Raw genomic sequence first — 26,996 nt, 5'->3', positions numbered from 1 at the left:
ACACTCCTCATATAATACAATACTCATACAGTGTGTCGTTTCATAAAAAAACACATGGTTAAGTCTGCTACAGTCGATGCTGAGTTTAACTACACATTGTTATTTTCTACAAGAACAGATGCCTTTCTATCACTTTTCAAGTAGAGTTCAGTGTGTGATGCATCATCACAAAAGGCTACCTGCTAAATATGGTGTCAGTGTCTCATTATTTGGCAGAAGCTGCCTGTTTCATTGCCCCGAGCCAAACCGACTTCTTTCCTCTGTTCCTCTTCCTCTTTCTGTCTCTTACTCAGAGGCATCTGCCTCATTAACCACCATCAGCATTTTGTTTGCTGTGTGTGATTTGGATGTATTGGGAGTGAGGCAGGGGGTGGTATGTGTATGTGTGTGTGAGTGTGTGTGTGTGTGTGTGTGTGTGTGTGTGTGTGTGTGTGTGTGTGTGTGCAGACACTCTCATTAGGCTGGAAAAACATTGACATTTTTGCCAGAATTCAGATCATATCTTCTCTTCCTTTATGTATCAAAAGCTTCCGCCAATCAACTCCCTGGTGTGTGTGCATGTATATGTGTGTGTAAATATATATATATATATATGTGTGTGTGTGTGTGTGTGTGTGGTAGTGTAGTAGGAGACAGATGTTTGCTGATTCGACAAGTTTGCACTGCAAACTCAGCCCAATTTAGTCAACCAAAAACATGATGCCACACAGACGCTCATAGTGACAGCCCACTTTTAATTTTCTCTCCTTTTAATTCAAGCTCTTTCTCTTCTCAGTTTTCTCTCCTATTCTTTCTTCTCTCTCTCTGCCTGCCTGTGTCTTTCACACACACAAAGCCAGCAGTGTGTGTGTGATTACACCAGCAGCATTTCAGCTGGGTGATCTTCTGGAGTTGTTTTCCTTGTTACAGGCACCTCCTGACTAAATCTCAACGTTAATAGAGGACACATCCTTCTGCCAAACTCAGAAATGATAAACATAAAGCATTTGAGGCTTCATTTGATATCCTGTCTACAGTGCTATCTATACCATACATTAAATACATTACAATGTATTCAAACACAATTAAAACCCACATACATGGATGGGTTTTGGCATTTATTGCAATGCAATATGGCAATCATTACAATTTCTCCTCAGTGTTTCTATTTTACAATGTACAAACTAGATAAAAAAAGACCATAAATAAACAAAATGCTTCACAAAGCTAACTCTTAGCATCAAATGAAAGACATATACAATCGATAGAGATGGACAACATTCTAATCTAAATGTCTAATTCAAAAGAAACAATAATTCATACAATGAAAAATAAAAAACAGAACAATAAAAACAAATCATACAGTCTGTTAGTATGAAACTAGTAAGAGCTCGAAATGATACATTCTGTGCGGCTCCTCCCACTCTCTATTCAACTTTGCATATTCAGAATAGCCAAAGATGTAGCTGACGCCTTGACAAGGGAGATTCCATGTTGTGTGCATTCACGCTATGCACACCACACACACACACACACACGCACACACACACACGCACACACACACACACATACACGCAGATATACGAGCAAACAGAAAACACATTTTTATTCAAGTCAAGCCCAAAGCAGCGAAAAGAAAAAGGTTGGAAGCCATTCTGCTTATGCACAGCCTTACATGTCAGCCTTCACGAAACAGATAATAAAATCATGAAAAATCGAACGAGATAAGAGGATGAGGCTTCAGTCTAAGCTCTCAGTAGCTTAATGCTATCTGTGGCCACGTCCAGATCACGGTTTTTAGAAAACTCCACGGTATGGAAGTTCACAAAAGTGCTGCTTTCTCTCTCTTCTTCTCACTTGATACTTATTTATTTTACTCCGCTCCTTTTATTTCCACTGGTGAAAAGTCCCTCTAAAGTGCATGGATGAGGTAAATGAAATTCTTCTCAAAACAGGTTTGTATCCATTCTCTGCCTCAGACTGGAACCATTGTGTGTTGCATGTGCTGCATTTGAGACAACATTTCTTGCTGCACACTAGCAATTAGTATGTCCTGGTGTGATGGTGTGATTATTCCAAGTCTGTCCATCTCCCTGTGGGTGCAGAGACAAAGATATACTTTAAAACACACAACAAGTTGCAACCATGTTGGAAATCAGTGTTCTCATTTTAACACGCCTCCATCTGGATTCAATTTAATTTGTAGATACATAAATAAATCAAATAAAAAGCCAATAAAAAAGGATAAAGCTGGTATGATTTGATCTTTTATTATTATTGATCTCATTAAAACAATAGTAAATCTCTCCTACTAACAAGTATCATGTGTGTGGCCGAAGCCTGTTATAGTTTATGCCATTATGCCATAGAAGGTCATTGTTATCCAAAAGCTATTAAAACTACATAAAAGAGTCGTAACTGTTGTATTTCAATGACATATATCTTCATTACCATAAACACAGCAAGTGTAGTTTATTACTTTCCACTCCTCAAACTTGGAAAACAGTGTGAATGGAGTTCTCTTGAGGAACTATTGCAAAACTGAATGATCACAATCATGCAAAATGCACAGTTTGTTGTGTACCCTTTTACCTTTGTACAAAATAAAGTCACTATTCATGTTATTATGAGGTAAAAATAAGTCAGATTTCTTCCTTGCTGTGTCAGACTTTGATCTGAATTAAGGCGGTTCTCGTTCTGACTGTAACTACATTAGAGAATTTTCGTCCCTTTTGACTTAATGGTTGTCGAATAAAAGCATATATTTGTGCATGAAGGTTACACTTACTGGTGTGTGAGAGCCAGTAAGCTGTCAAGGCTGGTGTATCCTGCTGCTGCCAGAGTATCTCTGTACCTCTCCAACCCGATGGACTGCAGCCACTCACACACAGACCACTCGGGCACACACACCTCCGGTACGACTGATACACACAGCTCTGGACCCACTCCTGACTCCAACATAGTGGCTGTGGGTCTGTAAACACACAGAGAGGTAGAGAAAGCAGGTTGGTTTTGGCAAAGTACTGAAATATGAGTGTGAAATCATATTTGAATGCATTCCTACCAATGTGGGTGAAAGAGTGTAGGTGTAGGTGTTTGGCTGTATTAGGTGAATATGTATTTGTATCTATATGTCTCTGTATATATCTATAAGGGCTTATGTCTGTATTTACCGGTACAGTGCATACCTGTCCCCTCCTGTCCGGCGCAGAGTCCCGGGGTTACGGATGAGCTTGTCCAACATGTTGAGTATCTGGCTAAAGGTGGGTCTGTCTGCTCGCTCTCTCTCCCAGCAATCCAACATGAGCTGATGCAGAACCACAGGACAGTCCATGGGAGCAGGCAGGCGGTAGCCCTCCTCTATCGCTTTAATCACCTACAGGAAAGAGGGAAATGGAGGTTTTATATTTTCAAAAGACTGGATCCAATGGTAAGAGTTTTTAAAAACTGGGTCTGTGGGTTTCACTAATTCTAGACTTAAACAATATGAAGCAAGAGAAAACAGAAATCTTCGTGGCTCACAAACAATCCTTTCTCTTGTAGTTACTGTTTGGCTGAGATGGCAGTTTTTGTCCCACATCGTACCATGTACTTATAGTACACTATATACAAATTGTCATGGTATACTCTGTTTGGAGTTAGTATACATGATCATTGTAAGTTATGGTTTTGCACAGGAAACAATGAATGACTTGTGCCAAATGACGTTAATCAAACTGCAACTTTGACACGCCAGTCTCATTTAAACTTCACAAGGAGAAAGCAAAATCTTTTCAAAAGATTTATTACTTTTTTTTGTTGTTTTCCAAAATCTTTCCAAAACTGTCTCCCCATCAACTGCAATTTATTCTATTTTTGCAGTTGTTAGCAGTTCCTCTATTTCCTGTGTGCATTGCATTGTGGGACTATATTGTGAAGCAACAGCACACTGAAAAACATACTGACATTTTGAGTAAACTTAGTTTTCTTACATATGAATACCTACTCAAAGCCTGCCTCGGCATGTCGTATGTAATTGGGTCACAGCTAAGAAGTTCCACTAACAAATGGGGTTTAAAGATGCTTCTCTTGTATTCAGTTGTGAGTGTCTACACCCAAGTGTTTCACTAAAACAAATAAGCTCAAATAAGAGGAGCATCTCTCAGCGTGTACTAATTTGCTCTGCAAAAGAAAGTAAATAAGCTCGATAGAGTTTTTAGAGAATGGCTCATCATAAAAGTTTTCTTAGACTACAAGAGTGCTGCAGATGAAATCAATCATGTTTGAAAATTTCCATATACAAGACTGGCTCTTTGACCCACTCAAACTTAACAAGCTGTGATACCAAAGTGATTGCAAATTTGCTCTGAAATAGGATTTTTGTCTCAGATCTCAGAAATTGTTCAGAACAACTAAATCACCCCTAAAATTCACATAGTATGTATGTACTTGGCTGAAGGATATGTCTCAGTATTTATCTTCAGTAAAATGTACTTTGACTGGTGAACAAAATCTTGGCGTGCTGCCCTTCCTGTGGGTGATTTAAAAGAAAAGTTTGTAATTTCTTAAATGATGCAGAGGTCAAATACACTGGAAGAATGCAGTATGTCACACAGAGGACAACTCTTTGCAAGTGCATACTGGTTTATTTTCCGCCAGAGGTCTTTTCTTTAAACATCCTTGAGAAGTGGCGCCTGTTTCATGTATTCCTCTGTTTAAATGGGGTTATTCATGACTCTACAGAAGCATAAATTTAATTTGACTTGAACAGAAAGTCACAGCACACAAATTGTGTTTAAGGAAAATTGTAATTGATGTCTGTGTTGGTGGTTGTCAGTGAGTTCAGAGAGTGTGCTATTAAGAGTTGTTATGGCAGGAAACTTGACAGGTAAATTGTGATTTTAAAAAAACCCCTGAGTCTGATTTTACCATTTATTGTCCATCCTTTTCTTTCACTTATGATTTCATGTTGCTCAACAACAAAAGGCTGAGATCTAATCTGACACAAGCAATCACGCAGATGGCTTTTAAGCAAATCCCCACTTTTGACCATAAAACACTTATTTGAAAATGAGGGTGAATTTTCAAGTTATTACTCAAACTGTAAACAATCATCAGATCTTGGAGAGCTACTTTCTGGTTCAACTTTGACCTGTAGTACTTATTGTACCCTACCTGTGTGCACATACAGTTTTCCATTGGAGTGGATAATTATAAAGGACATTATGGGTGCAGTCGCTGTTGTTTTCACTTCTAAATAACTGTTTTAGATAATATGGTTTAAGGACGCCCTCGAGAGCAAGATGGCTCATGTAAAGCCTTAAAATTTGAAATAAAATAAGATTAACCTGCTCATGACCCTGAAGATGGCTGCAAGCCGAAACTTGTTAGTCTAACAATATAATACAAATGTCGCTGCTTCATCAGATCAATGAAACTGATGAGTAAAATATTCCATTACCAAAAGAAATGCTGGCCAAAAATATAAGACCCAGGATGTAAAAAAAAACACGAACACAAAAAACAGAATTTTCCTTTCCTTTTCCTTCACTCTCTTGACTGTGTAGGTGACAAGATATAAATATTACTCACGTCCTGGTTGTTCATGTCCCAGTAGGGTCTCTCTCCATATGAAACCACCTCCCACATGACAATACCGTAACCCCACACATCACTGGCCGTGGTGAACTTCCTGTAGGCTATGGCCTCTGGAGCCGTCCATCTGATGGGGATCTTCCCTCCAGGGGAAAGGTAAGTCCCAATGGCCTCCTAAAACAGCAATTAAAGTCACACTGTTTCAGTGAATAATTGAATTTATTTATTTAATTAATTGATGGATTCATTCATTTATCAGATATGTTCTATTTTTTACATTTCCAAAAACATTTTTGCTTAAAGCTTTATTCCTTGATGGATATCTATGTATTTGTCAGATTCATAAACATGTGTTGTAATGAGTCAGAGATCTATGGCAGGATTTAACAAAAAATGTGTGAACTGGAGATGTGATAGCATATAAATAGCATGTTAACGTTCCATTTAAAATGACAAATAATACATTTTTCCCATCGGGAGGTTTATAACAATAACAGCAGACTGTCTTGTATACTTCTGTATGCGTCTTACCCTTGTAGTGTAGGCAGCCTCTGGGTCGTCCTCCAGAACCCGACTCAGGCCAAAGTCAGACACCTTACACACCAGGTTGCTGTTGACCAGGATGTTTCGAGCTGCCAAGTCTCGGTGAACGTAGTTCATATCTGACAGGTACTTCATACCTGAGGCGATGCCGCGCAGCATGCCAACCAGCTGGATCACCGTGAACTGGCCGTCATGTTTCTGAAACATTTAAATTAAGAAGAAAAAAGACATGGATTCCCACAATTCAGTACACTGGAAAAATTTTGCTCAAAAGTAGATTTACATTTGGTATGAAACAAACAAGACATCAAAATAAAGTGCATGTACCCGAAGAAAAGCATCCAGAGATCCATTTTCCATGTATTCTGTGATGATCATCAATGGCTTACCTAAACAGGTAGAGAGTTAGAATTATTAGGCTGAATTTTCAGTCTGCATATTAGGTTATAACTCAAATACCATTACTGCTACAAATGGGTCGCAGGTTATGTCAACAACTCACATCTTGTCACAACACCTTCCAGTCTGATGATGTTTGGATGATCAAACTGTCCCATGATGGAGGCCTCAGACAGGAAGTCCCTCCTCTGTTTGTCAGAGTATCCTGCCTTCAGACTCTTGATGGCCACATAGATCTCCCTCTTTCCCTGCATATGCAGCCGACCACTGCACACCTCCCCAAACTCTCCTACACACACAGCAAACAGCAATGTCAGCGCCAAGTAAGCATGTGTGTGTGTGTATGTGTGTATGTGAGGAGCACTACTGCCAAGCTCACCCATGCCAATAACTCTCTCGATGTGAATACTGCTAACATCAATCTCTTTGGCAAACTCGTGGATGGCCTGATCAGGATCTTCATAGGTGAATGGGTCCACGTAGATTTTAACTCCTGCCATGGAGGAGAGGTGGAAGAGGAGAGGAAATGAGGGAGGAGAAGAAGGGATGCAGAGGAGGGTGAGAAATATGAGTTGTATAACTGCTGCATATGTTATGTAAATGTATTTGGCAGAATGTCTATAGGATGTGTGCAGGTGGATTGGTGAGAAGAGAAGGAAAAAGAGCATCCATCCATCTCTTTATGTTACAGTGTGTGTGTGTGTGTGTGTGTGTGTGCGTGTGTGTGTGTGTGTGTGTTTGGTCTACCTGGGTTAAGATGTTTCTCCTCTTCTGAGTCCTGCTTTGTTTTACTGTACTTGCTCCTCCTGATTAGACATGAGAAAGAACGGACATTTAACACACATACATGGAAAAGTCTATCAGAGTGTTTCTGTAACCATTTCTTCTCATGTCTCATATCTTTTTGTTGTGATTTTTACAGTTAAGTGAACTCACAAAAGGGCATTTGTGTCAGATTGTTTTTAACTTTGTGTGTTTTCCTTCCAGTAGCGCTGAGCGTTCATTGGGTTTTTTTGGGATTTGCCGCAATGGAAAGCGATGACAATGAGAACAGAGAGCAACGGGCTGCAGGAAAGACAGAGCGAGCAGATGAAAGCATTTAAGGGAGAGAGGGAGGAGGGGCGATGCCTCAGGTAACGCAAGATAAAAGGTGTTTTCCATTAAACAAAGAAACTGTCAAAAACACCTTTGTGGCTGAGCAGGTGCGTGTGTGTGTGAATGTGTATTTGAGAGTGTGAGTGTGCGCGCAGGCGGAAGCTGACACACAAGCTGTGCTGCTGAAGAGACAGTAATGACAAGTCAGGGACAAAGGGATTATCACTGTCTCCACTCTAATCCCCTTTAAAAGCTTCAGGTAACACACACACACACATTATTTAGCCACACAATAGCAGGAGAAATGTGTGTGTTGTCTGTGTGCATTGTGGCAGTTTGGTCAAAGGCAGTAGCAGCAAACATATTGACGTCAACGATGTGCTGAGATGCACTGATGGGAAACTTCTAGCAAACCTAACAAGCCTATAGGTGTGACTGCCTGCCTGTGTAGATGTGTGTGTGTGTGTGTATGTGTGTGTGTGTGTGTGTGTGTGTGTGTATACCTGCGGCTAATGATGAAGACAGCTGCAGATATCAGCAGTAATATTCCAACCCCGCTTAAAGACAGCAGCAGGAAGGCTGAGTTAACTCCTTCTCCAATCAGAGGGAAGGGATCTAACAGAGAGAGACACACAAGTCATCAGCCAGAAAGTTACATCTTCATCATGATAATAAACTTAAATGCATCCCACAAAACGACTATTATAGTTTGAATACCTGAATTGGTGGAGAATTCAAACGGGGTGCTGAACTCTCCGTATCCAGCAGCCGTGCGAGCACGCACATGAAACACGTACACAGTAAGGGGGTTGAGACCCGTGACATCGACACTCCGAGAGAAAGTCCTCATTATGCGGTAGGACCTCTCTCTCTGATCCTGATTAGAACAGACAAAAAGAGGGGTCTCTTTTCAATGCCTGACTGCAAATCCATCTCCACCATCAGTGACATACAAAAAGCGTGCCAACATATTGACATTCCAGACAGCTGTCTGAGCTGCATTAACCTGTGGGCGGCTCACCTTTTCATAGAACTTGACCTCGTATTCCAGGATGACCCCGTTAGGTCGATCTGGCTGTTGCCACGACAACGACAAACTATGCCTGGTTACATCGGTGGCTTGGATGGACGACACTGGAGAGGGAGCTGAGAGAGAGAAAGAGGGAGAGAGATGGAGAGAGACGATATGTAAATGACAATGGTGTAACTTCATAGAATAACATACAGTCTATGATAACATCAATAATAGTTTCACAGCTCTGCTCACAGCTCAAAAGGTATGTATGGTACCAGTTTGTCAACAATCCCAGTGACCCAGTGCGCCTGAGAACTGACCTAAATCTCATTCCTTCCTATCCAGGGGGACAACCTTTATTCTCCTCTCTCTCTCCTCTTACATCCCTCTATGTTCTATCCTTTTTTTCGCTGGTTGTCCTATTTTGTGGCTGTTCATATGATATTGGGCCATATGGTGGTGCAGGTTGGACTTGACACATACCAGACACACTCTCATGCTGTGCACACACAGCTAAGTTATTTCCCCGAGGGCACCTGGAACTGAGCAGGTGTGCCGTTTCTAAATGCCACTGTAAGGACTTAAAGTAATGACAGTTAAGATGTAACAGCATGCAAAAAAAGCACAAGCCGAAAACTAATGGAGAGCATGTGTGAGGGACGCCACACACCAGCTGACACCTTCAACTAAAATGAAACACGCCATAAAATGTGGGTGATTTTTTTACACACTTCCGTGGTCATGGACTGACACAAGGAAAACCCCACACTTCTATACTGTACATTTGTGCTGTTCAGTTATTTCATTGTATGTAAGTCTTGGATTTTACTTTTTGATGTATCTAATTTCCCCTTAACCAACTCTGTCTATTTGTATTTAAGTCAGTGATTTACATTTCCCAGAATGCTTTCTGACATCCTCTTGAGAACACCCCTATAATTAATTCAGCTGTTGTTAGGTGTGGGAGGACAGAGTAATAACTATGGCAACTATGACAGTGATAGTAAGAGCAAGAGTTTCCAGCTGAGAAATAGCTAAAAAATTGTTAAAGATTATTGATGTTGTTGTGGAGAAACTTGTATTTCTGCTAATACTGAACAACAGTATTAGTTTTCTTCTATTAAAATTTATTGTAGCTTTGCAAGATATTTTATATGATTATGGTCTCAAATGTATAGCAGAACTTAATTTATGGAATATTTAATACAGAACTGCTTTTCAAATCAAATTTCTTTTTCATGAAATGTATTTGAAACATGAAAAACCTTGTCAGTTCTATTTCTTTAAAGGTGCAGTGTGTAGAATTTAGTGGCATCTAGCAGAACGGGCTTGGCAGAAATGGAATATAATATTCACAAGTATGTTTTAATTAGTGTATAATCACCTGAAACTAAGAATTGTTGTGTTTTCATTAACTTACAATGAGCCCTTTATATCTACATGGAGAGTGGGTCCTCTTCCATGGAGGCTGCCATGTTGCACCACCTTGTTTCTACAGTAGCCCGCATTGGACAAACCAAACACAGGCTTTAGAGAGGACCTTTCGTGTTTTTCACAAGTTTTGCATCCACCATAGGTTCTCCTACATGTTTCGGAGCTGAGGGGGAGGGGGAGGAGTATTCAGTTGATTACAATCTGCAACCTCACTTCTAGATGCCACTAAATCCTACACACTGCACCTTTAAATTACAAGTCTCTCTAGATTAGAAATCAGAAAGAAACGTAAGACTTATATTAACTGAATGGTGTACTTCAGATAAGTTTCCTTATTATTTTTTGAATGCAAAAATACTTTATCAATAGCTGTTTCTTTCAGCACTGACTTGTTTGGATACTTCCTTTAGTATGCAAGAATGTAGCTACAAACAGAGCTTGTTCATATCATGCTTCCACAGTTTTGAACATTACTCACGGGGCCTCGCTTCCCTGTGGGCCCACATGCAGTGAGCAGCAGTTTGTATTGTGCTGACCCACTTCTGTGCAGCGTATATACACAGTTTCTGTGTTACTGCAACAGTCAAAAATCGAACAAACACACTCAGACACTTCTTCTTCTCACCAGCTTGGTTGGTGGTGACGGTGACAGACACACTCTGGGATGCCCCTGTACCGCTGGCCTGGGAGACCCCATTGAGTGCGTGGACGATGAAGGTGTAGTGAGTGTGGGCCTTGAGCTCGCTCACCACCACCCTAGTGGTCCTCAGGCCCGTCTGGCTGGGAGAGAAGAGCACATCTGAGCCGCAGGGCAGGCAGAGCTGAGAACCGGAGACGGAGCCTGAGCCGAGTCTGGAGTAATCTCTCTGAAAGACACCTCTCTCTGACTGGACCTCAGATCCCACAATGCCCTGGTCCGACTGCATCCCCAGGCCACTGTGCTGAGCCTCAGCCTGGGAGTCACTGTGATTCCTGGGGGGGGCTTTACCACCATTTTGACTGTGGCTGCCTGTTTGACTCCCAGTTGGACAAATGAGACACTCCAGGCCGTAGCTGGTGTCGGTTCGTCCTCCTAGCCGGCGAGGGGGGCTCCACTCCAGGACCACAGAGGTCTCATTCACCACTGAGATCAGCTGCTGTGGGGCTGATGGCGGCTCTGGGGAAGAGACAGGGAGAAGCTTGAGCATGAACAAAACCAACCAAGTTTGCATTCTGTACGGCACATAAAGGAAGTGGAAGTAGATGAGGAGTAAGGGGGGTGCTGCAAGTTGTTGGCACTGGTTGAAATGTAGACATCTGGCATCAAACCGAAAACCATACTGTTCAGAGATGTTTTTGATGGGCTCATGTTTTCTTCTGTGGTATTTCTTTTTTGTGTGTGTCTGAGGGACAGCGTTTGTGTGTTTTCATTTTTCCCAGGCCAAGGAAACCATGTGCTGTATATAGGCATAATTAAGTTTACGACACACAGACCGAGGTCTCCAAGTCTGTCACACAGGACTTACTCAGAGACTTAGAGAGAGAGAGAGAGAGAGAGAGACAAGGAGAGTGAGAGAGCAAGAGTGAGAGAGAGGACATTTATTCACTTCTCAATGTCTTTAGTTATCGCTGTCAGACAGGATGTAGATGGTGGCTTAGTCATAAGTAATGGGATCATGAAACAGGGGTGGCATTCAGACAAGTTTCTGTCTCCCTCTGTTTGGTAGAGATAGAGAGGTAAGGATACAATGAGCGTGCCATTTGCTTTTATTTGCAAGAAATGCACACACATATTGTCTGTGTTTTCACTTAGGTATTGTCTTACTAGTATGTGTCCCTGTGTGTGTATGTGTTTGTGTGTGTGTGTTCTTACGGGTACAAGCCATGGATGGAGGGTCTGTGTCAGCGCGGAAGTACCCAGAGTGGCAGTCACAGGCAGTAGCCCCGTCTCTGAGTGAGTGGCTATGTGGAGGACACTTAAAACATCCCGCATCTGAAGACTTGGCCTTGTAGAAACCTGGAGCACAGGCTGCAGAGAGACAGAGACAAAGAGAGGGACAGATTTAAATATTTCACTTGAACAACAATGCTTAGCCATGCACACTTGCAACAACAAATGTTGAACATATTGACATTAACTATATAAAAAGACACTACAAATGACTTTTAAAATAAACACATTGCCTTGAACAGAACAAAGTATTTGTTTAAAGGTACTCTGTGGAGTTTTTAACCACTAGTGATGATTAGATTTTGATCAGCAAGTCCCCGCTTTGTTTGTATGTCGAGCTCTAGTAGCACAAATGCACTGGTGACACAAAAATGCTTTTGTGCCGGCGATTTAATTTAACTCAACTGATCATCAGTGGAGCTGATACCACACAAAGAAACACAGCATGACAGCAGCTAAAGCTGGCAAAGAGGAGGACTGCTAGCTAGCAAACATATTTGTACACATTACAGGTTTCAAAACATTCAATATTCTCTGTAAATAGTTTATGAGGAAGAAAATTAATTAAACACAACTGTAAGATGGAAACATACAATGTATTTTGGGGATAAATGTAAATGTCTTGTTTGTACCTACAGATTATCCTTAATAAATCATCTGTCAACGTTATTAGTCACTTGTAGGAATCAAAGACCACCCTGATGTGAGCTGCAAGCAGTGCAGTCAACATTGATTCCAGGTCAAGTGACCCCTGACCCTTGATACAGTCTTTGTTGTCTCCCATACTGACTGCTCAGAGAACCCAGACAACAAGTTAATCAACACATGGTAAAATCTTGTCTTTGGACTGCATTTGGATCTAAAGGTAAACAACTGTAAAGAAAAATCTAGAGAGAGAAATGGATATAGCATAAGAGGGAGGCGCATTTTGACTTCTTTTATCTTTGATTTTGATGAGCAAAGAAAGAAACACCTAAAAGAACAATTACTGATCGGCTCCCACACACACACACATGCACAAACCAGAAACACTAGAACTGAATACATCAAAACTCCACAGTGCCGGCAGCCCACACAAATATAATTGACATTTAAATATATGAAAGAGGAGAAACAGAGAAAGAGAGAGGGAGAGAGAAGGAGGGGGGTGGAGGGCGAAAAATCTTCTCTCTGTATACCAAGGAGTTCATACACTGACAGAGCAACAATACAATAAATGAGTGCATAATTATACTGCTTGACATCCACTGGTGAAGCAAAAGAGATGGCAAAGTGTGGCTGGTTAGAGCCATTTTTTCCATCTTTAATTTCAGATGGAAAAATCCTTCATTTCTTTCCAGCGCAATCATTTTTTCAACACCTTCTTTTTCATCATCACATCCTATTCATTCTCCTTCCTCAATCCTACCATCGTTCCCGGTTCTCTCCTTTTTTTTCTCCGACCCTTTCACATTTCCAAGGGAGATAAAGACATCCCAGTGGGAGTGGATAGGAATGCGGGAATGATGTGTGTGTGTGTGTGTGTGTGTTCGAGTGTGTCAGTATGCTTTATGACACTCTCACCAGTAGATGAGAGGGAGGAAGTCTTCTCTGTAATCTACTCACACCAACCATCCTGCCCCATCTGCGTGAGCCTCCATAGATTTGCTGTTTCACACACTCATTTGCCCTCCCTTTCACATTTTTCACAACCTCCTTCATTTGCTCACTGTGCACTTCCTCCTCGACCTCTACTTATCTGTCTTTGTGTCTCTGATAACTCTCTCACTCTTGCTGTATCTCCGTATACCCCTCCAAGTGTCAAACAACAAGAAAGCCTTGAAGCCAGCTAGCGGCATTTATAGCCTGATATTGATACTAATTCAAATGTGGCCGCACATAAAGACATCCGGCTTACAGCTGTGTAGTCGAAACCTGTAAATTCATTAACACATTTACAGCTGATAAGGTTGGCCTTCATTTGGTGGATGACTCAACATGATGGTGGTGGACACGTGATGGTGATATCATCAAATCCTACATAAAATTATCATTCTCCTGCTGTTGTACACATTCCTGTGTTTTTAATCATCAAAGTAGGTAAGTAAGCCACAGATATGAAAGAGAGGGAATTGAACAGAGAAAGACAGAGAAAGGTATTTGACCTGCGGATTTAAGGGTCGATTATAGAGCTAAACAAGACTCTGCTTGGGGGTGGGGGGTGGGGGGGTGTTGGTTGCACACCACCTTTGTCTCTGTCCCACCCCATCATCTATCCTTTTCTCCAACACTGAGGTCAGAATGGAGGAGGAAGAGAAAGAGAGGAACAATTATTTGAAGCCATAAACTTCCTTCAGCGCACTCTCATGTCCCTATTCTCTCTGTTGTCTGTAGCCTTTTATGTCTTTAGCACTAGTTTCAAGCGCTGGGAGGGGGGTGAGTGCTGACCTGGAATAAGAGCTCATGAGGGTGTCATTAACCCGACATTAACCCTACGCCACCAAGGGCCGTGCAGAGCCTGAGCTCGACCAGCTCCCTGCTTAACTGGGAGGACACACTGATAAGATAAGGTGAGAAATGATCCTCATATGTGTGTGTGCCTGTTAGTAGCAGAGTGCATACACTATAATCAGCTGTTTGGCTGCTTGAGACAAGTGAGAGAGAGTGACAAGTATAAAGGATGAAGAAGGTTGACTGGGAGAGACAGCGAGAGAAAAAGAATGAAGAGGAGCGAGAGATAAATAGGTGAAGAGAAAAAGAAGGAGCGAGGAGGAGGTGGAGATGAAGACGGGGAGGGGAAGGTGCCCTTTGATTACTATCAGCACTGTCGGCATTTGCATATGCATTCTTCTGCTACCTAAAATGCAAATGCAGCTCATTGCAAATCCAACTAAGAGCTTCATCGGCACACTGTATGCGTGCACGTGTGTGTGTATTCTCCTTGACCCCATGTTATCTGTCATCATCCCTTGTTCCTTCCCAGAAGAGGGGTGTAGATGGAGGAAGTACCCCTGACCGTTCCAGTCTGACACCTGTCTGTGTGATGGATGGAGGGAGGGAAAGATTGACGGAAGGATGGACAGATTGATAGACTGTCACTCGAGAAGGAGGGACACTATTAATCACAGGGGTCATGCCCTGTTAATTAAAACCCACAGAATGCTGGAGATAAGACATGATTCTTATCTCTTCCCTACTGTATGTCTTCATTGAATGAATGCCTGCAAACTGAAATTTCTACAGAGCTTAGTATCAAATTCATGTCATATCTCATGTGGGCACTAGGTTTTCAGATTAAGTTTGCATTTAAAACCCTAGGAATGCACTCAGTAGAAGCCGCAGCTTTAACTTGTCTAAATTTAAATACTCACAAAACTGGTGGTTTGAAGAGAAATGTGTATGTGTATGTGTGTGTGCCTGCCCAGAGCCAACAGTGCGAACATTAGCATGTGAAAGGGGCTCTACAACAATAAGCCCCCCTCCAGCCCTCCTCCCCGTCACACACAGATCGCCCCCCGCCATCAGCAGCACCCCCACCCACCCCTGACCGTGGATCAGGGAGAAGAGTTTGAGAAGAGAAAGGAGGGATAATGAGAGCAAGACTGAGAGACAGGGAGAGGGAGAGCCGAGCTTGTTCCGATGCCAGAGAGCTACAGACGGACTGGTGGAGCTGGCAAACCTCTACATTAAGAACAACCTGGGAGAGGGAGACAATAGCACACACACACTCGAAAACACACACCCACTTTAATTGTGATGGCGGAATGCAAACCATTCCCCCCCCACCTGGGTTTGGCTTGCTTCTGACAATTACTTGTGCCATTCCAGTGTCTTTCCCTGCTTTGTCACCTGCAATACACGCACACACACGCACACCAAAACACACTCTCCTTCCGCTGTTTGCCCCACCACACTCTTCTCTAGGCATTCCCGGGCAGTCCTCCAAACTGTGAGTGTATGGGAGGGAGGGCTTTGTTAGACAGAAAATCAGAGATACAGTACACACACATATACACTCGTGCACAGACACACTAAATCAGCAATCCAACACTGTCCAGAGGCCAAAAACGCGATGCAATAATTAGAGGCACTGAATACAGCGATTACACACTCTTTCTATCATCCGCTCACTCTTTCTTTCTGTCATCTCTCTTTCAGCGCGCCTGTATTTCCCTCTGCCTCTCTTTCCCTCTCTTTTCATCCCTCTCGTCCAAACGCTTTCTGCTGTTGACGAGACACTGCAGGTGCGTTGGAAAGAAGCACAACCATGAAATCTCTCTGGACACAAAGGCACACACATGCACACAGAGAAACATTCCAACCCTCCCAAGGCAGTGAGCAGAATTGAGCAGAAATCAGACGACAGAAAAAAGAGGCCAGCGGAGAGAGACAGTGAAACAAAAAGCAGGAGGCTCCTCTTTCATTCTGCCTCTCCAGCCGTTCACATTTCAAATTCTCTCTGTTGTTTCTCCTCCACTCGCCTCTTGTCTCTCCTCCCTCGTTTCCGATCCTCCCAGACGGATCGCAGCTGTCAAACTTTTGACGTCTTCATCTACCTCGGTCATGACCCTGCACTCTGCAGCTAAACTCTCTATATGTGTGTGAGTGTGTGTGTGTGTGTGGCTGTCAGTCAGAGTTTTTGACGTCTTCATCAGGCTCAGTCATGACCTAGGTCTTAACCAGGGGTTTAGAAAAGAGGGGGAGTTCCCTCTCTCTTGTGTTTCTCTACTCGTCCCCTTTGCACCCGATGACGAACCCCCAGCGGGGGAGGGGCAGCTCTGTATTGATGCCTTGCTGTCAGTGGCCCTCTTTCAATCCCCCTCTCGCCCCATTCAACATCTAATCCCTTCTTCCTCTCCAGAGCTTCTCCTCTCATCCCCTCCATCCTCATTACTCTGTGTCAACACTGAAAATGAACTTTTCACATTTCGCCGCTTTAGCTAAGTCTACTCTTGTTTCAGTTCAAATCGGTTCAGTTCAACAGGAGTTTTTGGGGTGCTAAAATGCATTAACAACACATAAGCTTGCATAGGGCATATGGAAAAAATACTTCCACCGAAGCAAACTGTGGTTGTTGCACCAGGGCTCTAAGAAAAATGAAAAACCTTTCAATTAAAACATGCCACAATTTGCTGTAAACAACAATCTATCTAACTAAGGAGATCTACCAGTGGCACATATAATGTAACATCCAAGAATGTGAAACAATTTTGCACAACAAACAAGCCTGAATGAACAATTTCTATTATTTTAGTTTCTATTACATAGTTTTGGTGTTTGACCATTAAAGTCTGTACTTGTGTTTGAGTGGTAGTTATATTCTGAGGTATTTGGGATGAAATTAAAAGAATAGTTTGACGTTTTGGAAAATATGCTTGCTGGCTTTCTTTCTGTACAGTGAATATGAAGCTGGAGCCAGGAGATGGTTAGCTTAGCTTAGCATAAAGACTGGAAACAGGGAAACAGCTAGCCTGAACATATCCAGTAATTGCAAGTGTGTCTGGCTAAGCTTCTGTCTGTCTGTTTCATATACTACCTGAGTGAGGGCATGTGAGTCGAGAAGATCGAGAAACCTATTGACCTTAGTAAAGGAAAGAGAAATAGATCATCTAAATCTCCTCTCAAATATATCTATCTTTTCGTTCCATCCTGCTCTAACCCCTCCCCCCTCTTCTCTCAGTGAATTTCAAACTTAAAATGGGAGAAGCATTAAAGTGTCTATCCAATACTGCAGGGTCAGAGTTTTCTGCAGCATTCGGTATTCATCCAGACTTTGATGGATTTCCACTGAGGCAGCTGAGCCCGGCCAACAACCTGACAGGCAGTGTGAGTACGGAGACAGAGAAGAGAGCAGCGGATAGATAGATGGCACTTCACATCTGCTGGAGGTTCAACAGAGTCAAGGGTCTCTCCTAAATCTAGCTGAGGAGGAACATCTTTCAGGCTTCAGGGACCACCCCGCAAACCTCCTCCTCTTTTCAGAGGGAACAAACGAGGGCGAGCGGGGTGAAGGTTTTAGAGTACGTTTGTCACAAAGAAAGAAATTTGGCTACTGCTCATGTTATTGCAAAGAAAAAAAGTCAAGATTTTTTCCCTCTTGGCGTTTTTGCCTTTTTTTATTGGACACTGGGCAGTGAAGAGGCAGACGGGACACAAAGGGAGAGAGAGATGGGTATGACATGCAACAAGGGTCCTTGGCTGGAATCGAACCAGGGACGTTGCCGTTATGTGGCATATGCAGTAACGATTCTGCTACCGGGTTGCTCCAGCTTTTTCTCTCTTTATCGCCAACTGGCACCAACTGCATCTCTCCTTTATGTCCATCTCTCTGTCCCTCTCTTTCTCTCAGTGTCTCTGCTTTTCTCTTTGAATTATGGGTCTGTTTGTTATACAATTAGCCTGCTGGGATAGGCTTCATAAATAAAACTGAGGGAGCAGATCAGTGAGTCGCTCTCCCTTGTCTCTCTATTGGTCTCTGTCCATCTGCGTGTGTGTGTGTTTCTGTGTGTGTGTGTGTGTGTGTGTGTGTGTGTGCGTGTGCGAACATGTTGTGTATGTGCCTGAATAGGGGGAGTGACGCCATGTTGTAAAAGTGTCTCCACAAAGTCTGTTGTCCCCCGTTCACCCCACTTTCCCCTTTTCACATAAACACGCACATTTAGTAGTCTTCACTATCACAACAACTACTTGCAAACGCTACACGTCATCCACGCCACATGTATGTTGGTGAGAGGTGTGAACAGCTTGCATATTTGTTACCATAAAGTTCAGACCAGATTTGTAAGTGATAGAAAGACATTTTTGTCCAGATGGCTGTTGTTATGTCAGCACACCTCACACTGAGACCTGAGAACTTCCACTGATACTAAAAAGAGTGAATCAGTGCAGGACTTAAAACGCTGTTTACAGCCTGGAGATATTGAAATATAACACATAAATGGAATAGATGAATGATACTGAATATTTAGGGGATAAATAACATGATGATATATACAATCACAGTGATATACTGTGATTACTGTCAGCTTTTTGAGGGCTACTTTTTATACAAAAACCTAAACAAAATTAAGTTATTGTTAGCTCCTAGAGCCCATAAAGATTAGAATTTAAAAAAATAGTTTGACATTTTAGGAAATATAGTTATTCTCTCTCCTGCAGAGAGTTGGATGTTTGCTAGATATGAAGCTACAGCCAGCAGCTGGTAGCTTAGCTTAGCACAAAGACTGTAAACAGGTGGAATCAGTGAGCCTGTTTAATTTGTTACTTCCTAGAGTCTTTTCACTGTGAGGTTAACAGGGAACCAGCGGAGACTCCATAAGATGTAACGTGTTAATTAATGAGCCAGGATCATATTCAACAGACAGATATGAGAGCTGTATCATGTTCTCATCTAATTCTCAGCAAAAAATTTGTATGAGCATATTTCCTCAAATGTCCAGCTGTTCTTTTAAGGTGTCTGAGTCTGTGCTATTGTCGAAAAAATCATATATGCCATCAAATAGTGATATCCTTCAAATAGGTTTGACTATTCAATAAATACATTTAAATGTGTAATCTTTACTGCTCCTACTGTAAAGCATTAAAATGTGTAACATAGTCTGCACTGATTAAAGTGTCCCTTTAAGATAGTAACATTTCTAAATATAATCTTATACAATTAAAACAATCCACAGGTGTTAATTGCTACAAACACCAAATCTCTTTCACTGTTTTCCATCATTAGTGAGTAGCTTGTTAACTCAAGTGCTAATAATTGTTATTCATAGAGACATGGCAACACAAGGGGAGAGGAGAGCTTCCAAAACGGATGAGTCAGACCATCACAAAACCAAACAATCTCAAATAATGGTACAGTAGCGCTTTTGCACCTGGTGTCGCTTACCTTTACATGCACCGGCCTTCTCTTCATATCCTGGGTTACAAAGACATCCACCAATAGGAACCAACCACTCTCCATCAGCACCGCAGTACATTTTAGGCTCCTCTCTCTCTTCTGATTGGTTCACACAAGACCCCCTAACCTCCACTAACGATGAAGTGTCAGCCCCGGTAACTGTGTCAGGAAAGGTTGCCAGGTTACGGATGGTGAGTGGGCAGGTTTTGTAGAAAACCCTGACGGAAACCAAAGCAATGCAGGCACCAACATCCTGAAAGGCCAGGTAGAAGCCCTTCCGGGTCGTGACCTTTACGTCACGCACCTCAGTGTTCAGTTTCATGATGCGGTCTCCGACGTCCACCTGGATGGACAGAGAATGGAGTTACAATAATGAAATGTGCGGTAAACACTGCCCTTATTAACTCAATTTGCTTGTTCAACCTAAAGAGTTGCAACTGAACCATAGCTGATCTTCACATTTTCAGCAATTGGCTCTCATCCATATTGACTTCCATTGATTGGAAAGGTAAAAAAAAAGGCTTTAATGCTTACATCACTAAAATCAGAAGTAATTTTAGTAAGGACTAAGAAAAAAACACCTTGGCAACATTCCTGGGATGGCGAAATGGTCATCCAAGATAAAAGTGCTCTTAAAACAAATAAAAAAATTACAGCTAAGTGCCGCGGGGGTTTTATTTTCCAGATAAGAGCAAATTAAAGTGAGTGGGGGAGCGAGGATAAAGAACACAAAGTCTGACTCAGTTGTTTAGTGTTACCTGGGTGAAACTCTCGTCTGCTGCCACAGTGTCCACCTTAATGAAGCTGCTCTCTTTGATGTAGCTCTCTCTGTCTTCGTTTGACTCGTGGTAGTACAGATTGAATGTCTCCTGCAAGACAAAAGGGATTTTGAAAAAAAGAGAGACTGAAGCGCCTATTTATCATTATCAGCGCTCATCTTTCCTCTTAATATGATAATGAGTCAAAGGGGGGTTTGTGCTTGAATAAACAGCAGCAGTAATATATAATAAAGCTCCATTAGCAACAGCATGTCCACTAACTGATTAGCATAAATGTTAACATGTTAAAGAATTCAAGCCTATATGGGAAATCCAAACCATACAAAGACTATTATTCCCTGTCAAGCTTCATACCTTGCAGGTGCCAGTGACCCCTGGCAGGCTGTTACAGTCTCTCAGGGTGAACTTGACTTCAACGTAGACTCGCTGAGCACCAGACCGAGGGATCCAGTCAGTTCTCAGCCAGTTGTTTTGATTGGGTTCTAAGACGTTACACACCTGGTATGTTCTGATGGGGATGTTCTTCTCATCCATGATACTCACCTCTTCCCACTGCAAAAGAACATTGACACATTTGTATTATCACACTTGTAAGGGCATCCACTTATCTTTTTACACTTATCTTTCAGCTCCTAAACTGTGAATACTTAACATTACAGGCCACCACTTTACAATATGTACCATAAACAATTGAATTCCTGCTTTTTCAGTTCATGCCAACAGTAGGAAAATCAACTTGTAGATATTTCAAACTTCATTGAAATTGATGCTCCATCAGTGAATTTTATTTGCCAAAGTGATGAAATTCTCATGTGGTAAAGCAGCTGAAAGCATGTTTTTAAAACTTTTCCTTATCCAACAAACTCTGACATCTAAAATTTAAGAAGTCAGCTGCCAAGTAGTAATGCTTTTAAATTATGTTGTCAGAAAAAGAAACCTGGGAAACAAACAATACACCCAAAGATGTGGTGAAAATGAACATGTGAACATGAAAAAGTCTTGTATTTAAATGACTCCTGTTTTGCATCTGACTTTCAAATTTAAGATGAGATGAGTTTTCCAAAAGCTCTTGAATGTACCAACGAAGAGTTTACAGTACAGTCCCCACTGGCAGTTTCACATGATAAAGTAATTTTGAAAAACAAAGGTGACTAAATGTTCACTGTGACAGACTACAGCAAGGTTAAAGTCCCTGACAGTCGATTCTCATCTTTCACTTTCACTGCATGAACAGAAAGCAAAAGTCTAAAAGTCTAGACTTTAGTTCCAGTAAACTGAAGACTTTACACAGAAATTCTTTCAGAAGCCTTGGCCAGCAAAAAAAGTTCACTGCTGAGAACTTATGTTGTTTTTCTATCCACTTAAGGACATCTTTTTCCCTCATAAATACAGAAATACAAAAATAAACCCCCACACAGTTCAGATGCTGGGGCACATCCTCTATTTCACCGCTGTCATTTGAAACTTCATGAGACTAATATTCATTCTTGCATCAATATCCTTCAGTGGACAGTGGTTCAGATTTCTTGCGACTCCAAGGTTTTTACAGACACATTTCGATACTCGTGAAGCAGGCTCAGCCTTCATTGCACCATTCATTTCAATAGAGCAGACTATTTGCCTTGTACTGTGACCCTTCAAATGACCGCTGAGCCTCCCAAATCCAAATTGGCTTTTTATTGCCACTGAATAATAATCTGCCCTCTCCCTGCTAGTGAGAGATGTATACACACTAAATGCGGCGTGTCGAAAGAGAGAAAAAGAGAGGGAGAGTAAGAGAATGACAGAATGTGTGTGTGTGTGTGTGTGTGTGTGTGTGTGTGTGTGTGTGTGTGTGTGTGTGTGTGTGTGTATTGGAGGGGGGGTCTGTATGTGATTGTGTGTGCAATGAAGCCTGATCAATATGTCATCAGGGCTGATCTTATTAGCCCATATTGGGCTATCACAGCTACCTTAATTGCTACTTTAAGTGGGGATTATTCCTCAAAACATGCCGTTTTACTCTTATCTTTCACAATACAGTTTAATGCTTAAATATTGGCTGACATATCATGATAGAATTTAATCACTCACCAATATCAACATCGATATCGGCCCCAAAAAATACAGCATCGGTCTGGCTCTTTAGTGTATAACTGTGCTCCTTTATGTACAGTATATAAGAGAGTGTGTGCATGAACACATGGTCCCGTCTTTGTGTATGTTTGTGTATGTCTTTATGTGTGTCATTGTTGGGTATGTGTGTATTGAGGAAGAGAGCTGTAAAAAAAAAAAAGCCGTCATGGGGTATGATGACTCCTTGTCTAGTCTCTTTTGGAGTCTTTGTCAGCAGAAAGAAATCACAGCTGTCAGAGGAAAAAAAAAGCATTGCACTTGCCCTAACCATACAGAGATGGTGTTGTGTGTGTATAGCTGGGGATGTGGAAGGTGGGGGGTGGCTGTAATCAAAAGCTCAGTGCGTGCAGACCAGGACCCTGTCAATCAAGTGGCATGTGAGAGAATGAGAGCATGGTGACTGAAGAAATAAGAGTCAAGTTCACCAATAACTCTTAAAACAAAGAGGTGAAAGAGACACTGAGCAAAACGGAGAGTGAGAGAGAGAAAGAAGGGGAACATATAGATGGCTGATCACAATGTACACCAATGACAACATGATAAAAGTAGAAAAAAGATGGGAGGGTGTAATATCACATTTCCAGGATTCATTCTGGCAACTGCATGGTAGTAAAAATTCCTAAAAAACGACACCCACCACCAAGCTGGTTTATGCCTTTTCGTGTGCCAAACACAACGCCAGAAATCTCATAGGCTATTAGCACTTAGGCTTGGTGAACAACAGCTCATTTCAAAATCTGTGGGATGATTATTTACTGTTTCCAGATCAAGTGTGTGCAAGCGTGTATGTGTGTGTCTGTGTGAGTGAGAAAGTGTATTTTCCAAAGAGAGAACAGGTTGTAAACAGTGTATCTGTAAGAAAAAGAAAAAAAAAGCTCCCACTCACCCCTCCCTCTGAGGGACTGGCTGCCCATTTCAGCTCTCCTGGCACTGTCCTGGTATCCAGCAGGGTCACTAAAATGCACACATACGCAGGTGGTTTAAGGGCAAACAGCCAACAGTGCTTCAGTAAAAATACACAAATCAAATTATTTAGCAGGCAGATTTAAGTTACATTTTTGCATTAGGATCCATGAATCACTCCACAAAATCACAAATGATCACTAAGCTTGGGACAAATATAGAATTAGTAGAAAGTATAGCCCACTGTATTTGCTATAGTCTGTAATTAGTTATAATATTAATTGGATTTCTATTACATTACATCAGATTAGTTAGTCTAATTAGTGTTAGTCTAGATTATTTGAAATGTTCAATTCTAGGACAGATTTAAGGGTGTCAAACCCTATTTGTGCATAAAGAAACAACCCAAACATGTGAGTTCAGAGGTTTAACTGTTCATGAATAAAAGATAAGTCTTATACAGTAAACCGTATACAACAATATGAGCTTCAGTGGCCATATCATGTAGAAATATACAAGAAACAAGTGATTTTCGTGAAAGCCATGGAAAAGAGAGAACATGCAACTGAACTCCTTAGGAGAACAACTCTGCGACAAACCAGGAAAAATGATAACTTCAATTTTTTTTTTCCTATTCTTCCAACTTTCTGACTGTTGAAGTTTCATGCAAAATCGCTCCGCTCTTCACCATCTCCGGACGCGCACGGAGCACACGCAGAGGCGCTTCTCTGCGTGCAGGAACGGAAAATTAGACCGTGTCACATGCAGCGCAGTCACAATCTATATTCCCACTTTACCTTCATTGGGTGGATAAATCCTTGTCCTCGAACTTGAAACTAGTGTAATTATCCAGATGAACGCGGAGGATGTTCGCCATACATTTGCAGCCATGTGTGCCGTGTGGAAGCGTGTGTGTTCCCCGCTGGCTCTGCGTACTGGCTGAAGCGGCTCCATCCCGGTGGGAAAAGTGTGTGTGAATGAACCCAAGTGTGAAAGCGAGTTGGATGCAGCGGATAGTGGGGCGGTCTCTCACACTTCCCTTAATGGTAATTCAAATGACATGAGCCGAATGACATACAGTATACCATATCAGTGTTAATATAACATCTCTACAGTCATATTTGTATTATCTCTATCTAAAAATCCAGGTGAAGAAGACCCACGTGGAAATAGATTTTGCAAATAGTGGTTATAATTTTCTAGGCATATTTGTAGGGATTGAAACACACTTTAATGCATATTAACTGGCTGTAATGACTTTAAATTGATAAACAAATAAATAACATCCCCTGAAACCCCCAGGTAGGACCACATATAGGGCATCATTTTGGATCCACGGATCCAAAGTAAATATTGGAGGATGCAGTTAACAGTTACTTCTTTAGTTAGTCCGTATTGCGAATCAGAAGTGACATTTAGCAGTGATAACCACGAAGGATGCCAGCAGGCATGGGCTCATTAACGTCACAGTATCACGTTTAAAAAAAAAAACAAAAAAAACACACAGTCTGTCACAGGAATTTCAAAACATGAATGTGTCACAACTGGCCGATGAAAGGTTGGACTGGCTGAATTTGGTTGATTTCATAGCAACTGCTGCTGTTGGAGGCTCTTTGTCTCTTTCGAGGAGCACAACACTGAAGAGTGTGACTACAGCGCCACCTGTTGATGACTGTAGGGGGAGGGAGGAAAAATCCAATGAATGGTCAGAGATCTTTCATGATGAGGATAAGGAGCTTCAATCATCCTTCCCCCACCATCTGTCAACAACAGTTTTTTTTTATTATTTTTATCTGTAAACCCATTATGGACATAATGAAGGAATAGGAGCAGATTCATCCTTTAATAATACGGCAGTTGTAAACAAAACGGCACAAGACTACGGCCTTGTGTAGAAGCATGGTGGAGCAAACAAAGAGCAGGCTCATGACCTGTCCTCCTACACTCTCCCTTACTCAAAGACTCTAGAGAACAATCACTCTCAGTGGAGGCACAGCTTGAAGAAGTAATACTTTCATTTACATTGATCCAGTGTCTTTTCCCCCTATCTGTTGTGTATTGTAACAGAAACAGAGATGTGCTCCACTTTGTTTCTTCTTTGTGTAACATGTACAAAGGTAAGCTTTTTTATAACTGCTGTTGGACTGTGTGTTTGGCCGGTTTTGAAGCTGATTTCAAGGAGTGTTTTAAGCAGCAGACTGCATGTGTAAGTGAGTGTGTGTCTGCATTTGCATGTATGTGCTTGTGTGATTCTCGGGCCAGTCTCCATCTCGCTTTGTGTCTTCGCAGTTGCTACGCCGAAACCATCTCGATCCCCTGTAAGGCATCATAATGGACCCAGGAAGAGCATCTGGCACTTTGAGACGCCAAATACGATCTCCTCGCTTCGACCTGCCACTCTTCCCCCATCCACCATAATACCGTTTTCACGTTTCATTCTCCTCGAGTGCCACGACAGACTGCGCAATCACAAAAGCCCAATTAGTCTAGAGGGGATCACGATTTTGCTCGGGGACCAGAGGGCCAATCACATCGAGAGGTGCAAGGCGAGAGCCTATGGGGCAGCGGCGCAGGTGGGTGGGACATGGATGTGGGGCGGAGGTGACACAGTGACATGGATGGAGAGAGGCCCGTTGTTTCTGGTCATTTGTGTCACCGAAGTTTTGATTGATGACCGTCGGGATGTTTTTCCTACTCTCCCCTGAGATTCCCAGATCTCTGGAGGGGGTTTCCACAACGGGCCCCCAGCCTTGAACACCTACTTTAAGTTTGGCCCCCAGCCTTCGCCGCACGAACACACATCTACACACACACACACTTACTTTTTGTTCCATTTGGGGGCCCCAGATGGCTGCTGCCCACACATCTGTATTGTGAAGCACTAAATATAGGCCCTGCGTGTTTTTGTCTCTAAATGTGCACATGTTAACCTGCATTCATACACGTAAAGTATCTCCAAGTGTCTAATAGTGATGAAGGAAACAGAAAGAACAGGAAGAAATGAAATGAAATACATACGAAGTAGCCAAATGTAAATGCGTGCATGTGTGTGAGAGTGTAAAGAGAAAAGCCCGAGGGACGGTAGGTGTGTGGGCGGCTGAGAGAGATGAACAAAAGAAGCAGGGAAGAGAGATGAGGAGCAGCGCATTGCCAGTGAGGATTTGATTGGGTGGGTGGGTGGTGGTGGTGTGGTTGGGGAGGGGGGGGAGGAGGGGTGTGTTGGGTGTTGAAAAAGGATCTTCCCTCAAAGCCTCGCTAAGATATTCCTGGAGCGAGTTAGGGTTTCATTTGGCTCGCAGTCCTACACAGAATGCTTACATCGTACTGGGAGCTTAAACCATTCAATATTCATACTAC

General features: G+C 42.2%; 1 protein-coding gene across 1 annotated transcript; it reads right to left on the bottom strand.

The window, feature by feature from the left end:
- Positions 1-741: 741 nt before the first annotated feature.
- On the bottom strand, positions 742-25,233 carry LOC137194038 (ephrin type-A receptor 4-A-like). The gene is made up of 19 exons (XM_067605556.1): positions 24,437-25,233; positions 23,623-23,690; positions 20,976-21,173; positions 20,601-20,711; positions 19,831-20,185; positions 11,892-12,047; positions 10,665-11,195; positions 8,612-8,736; positions 8,308-8,467; positions 8,094-8,205; positions 7,243-7,301; positions 6,875-6,988; positions 6,599-6,784; positions 6,424-6,485; positions 6,085-6,294; positions 5,551-5,727; positions 3,168-3,355; positions 2,768-2,953; positions 742-2,072 (listed from the first exon to the last, which is right to left on the bottom strand). The coding sequence occupies exons 1-19, from the start codon at positions 24,591-24,593 to the stop codon at positions 1,955-1,957; spliced, it is 3,273 nt and encodes a 1,090-aa protein (XP_067461657.1). The 5' UTR covers positions 24,594-25,233; the 3' UTR covers positions 742-1,954.
- Between the last annotated feature and the right edge of the window lie 1,763 nt (positions 25,234-26,996).

Source organism: Thunnus thynnus, chromosome 12 (genome assembly GCF_963924715.1).
Source record: "Thunnus thynnus chromosome 12, fThuThy2.1, whole genome shotgun sequence".
NCBI classification, from domain to species: Eukaryota; Metazoa; Chordata; class Actinopteri; order Scombriformes; family Scombridae; genus Thunnus; species Thunnus thynnus.
Note: the sequence above shows the minus strand (reverse complement) of the source record. Positions and strands in the feature narration are given on the sequence as shown.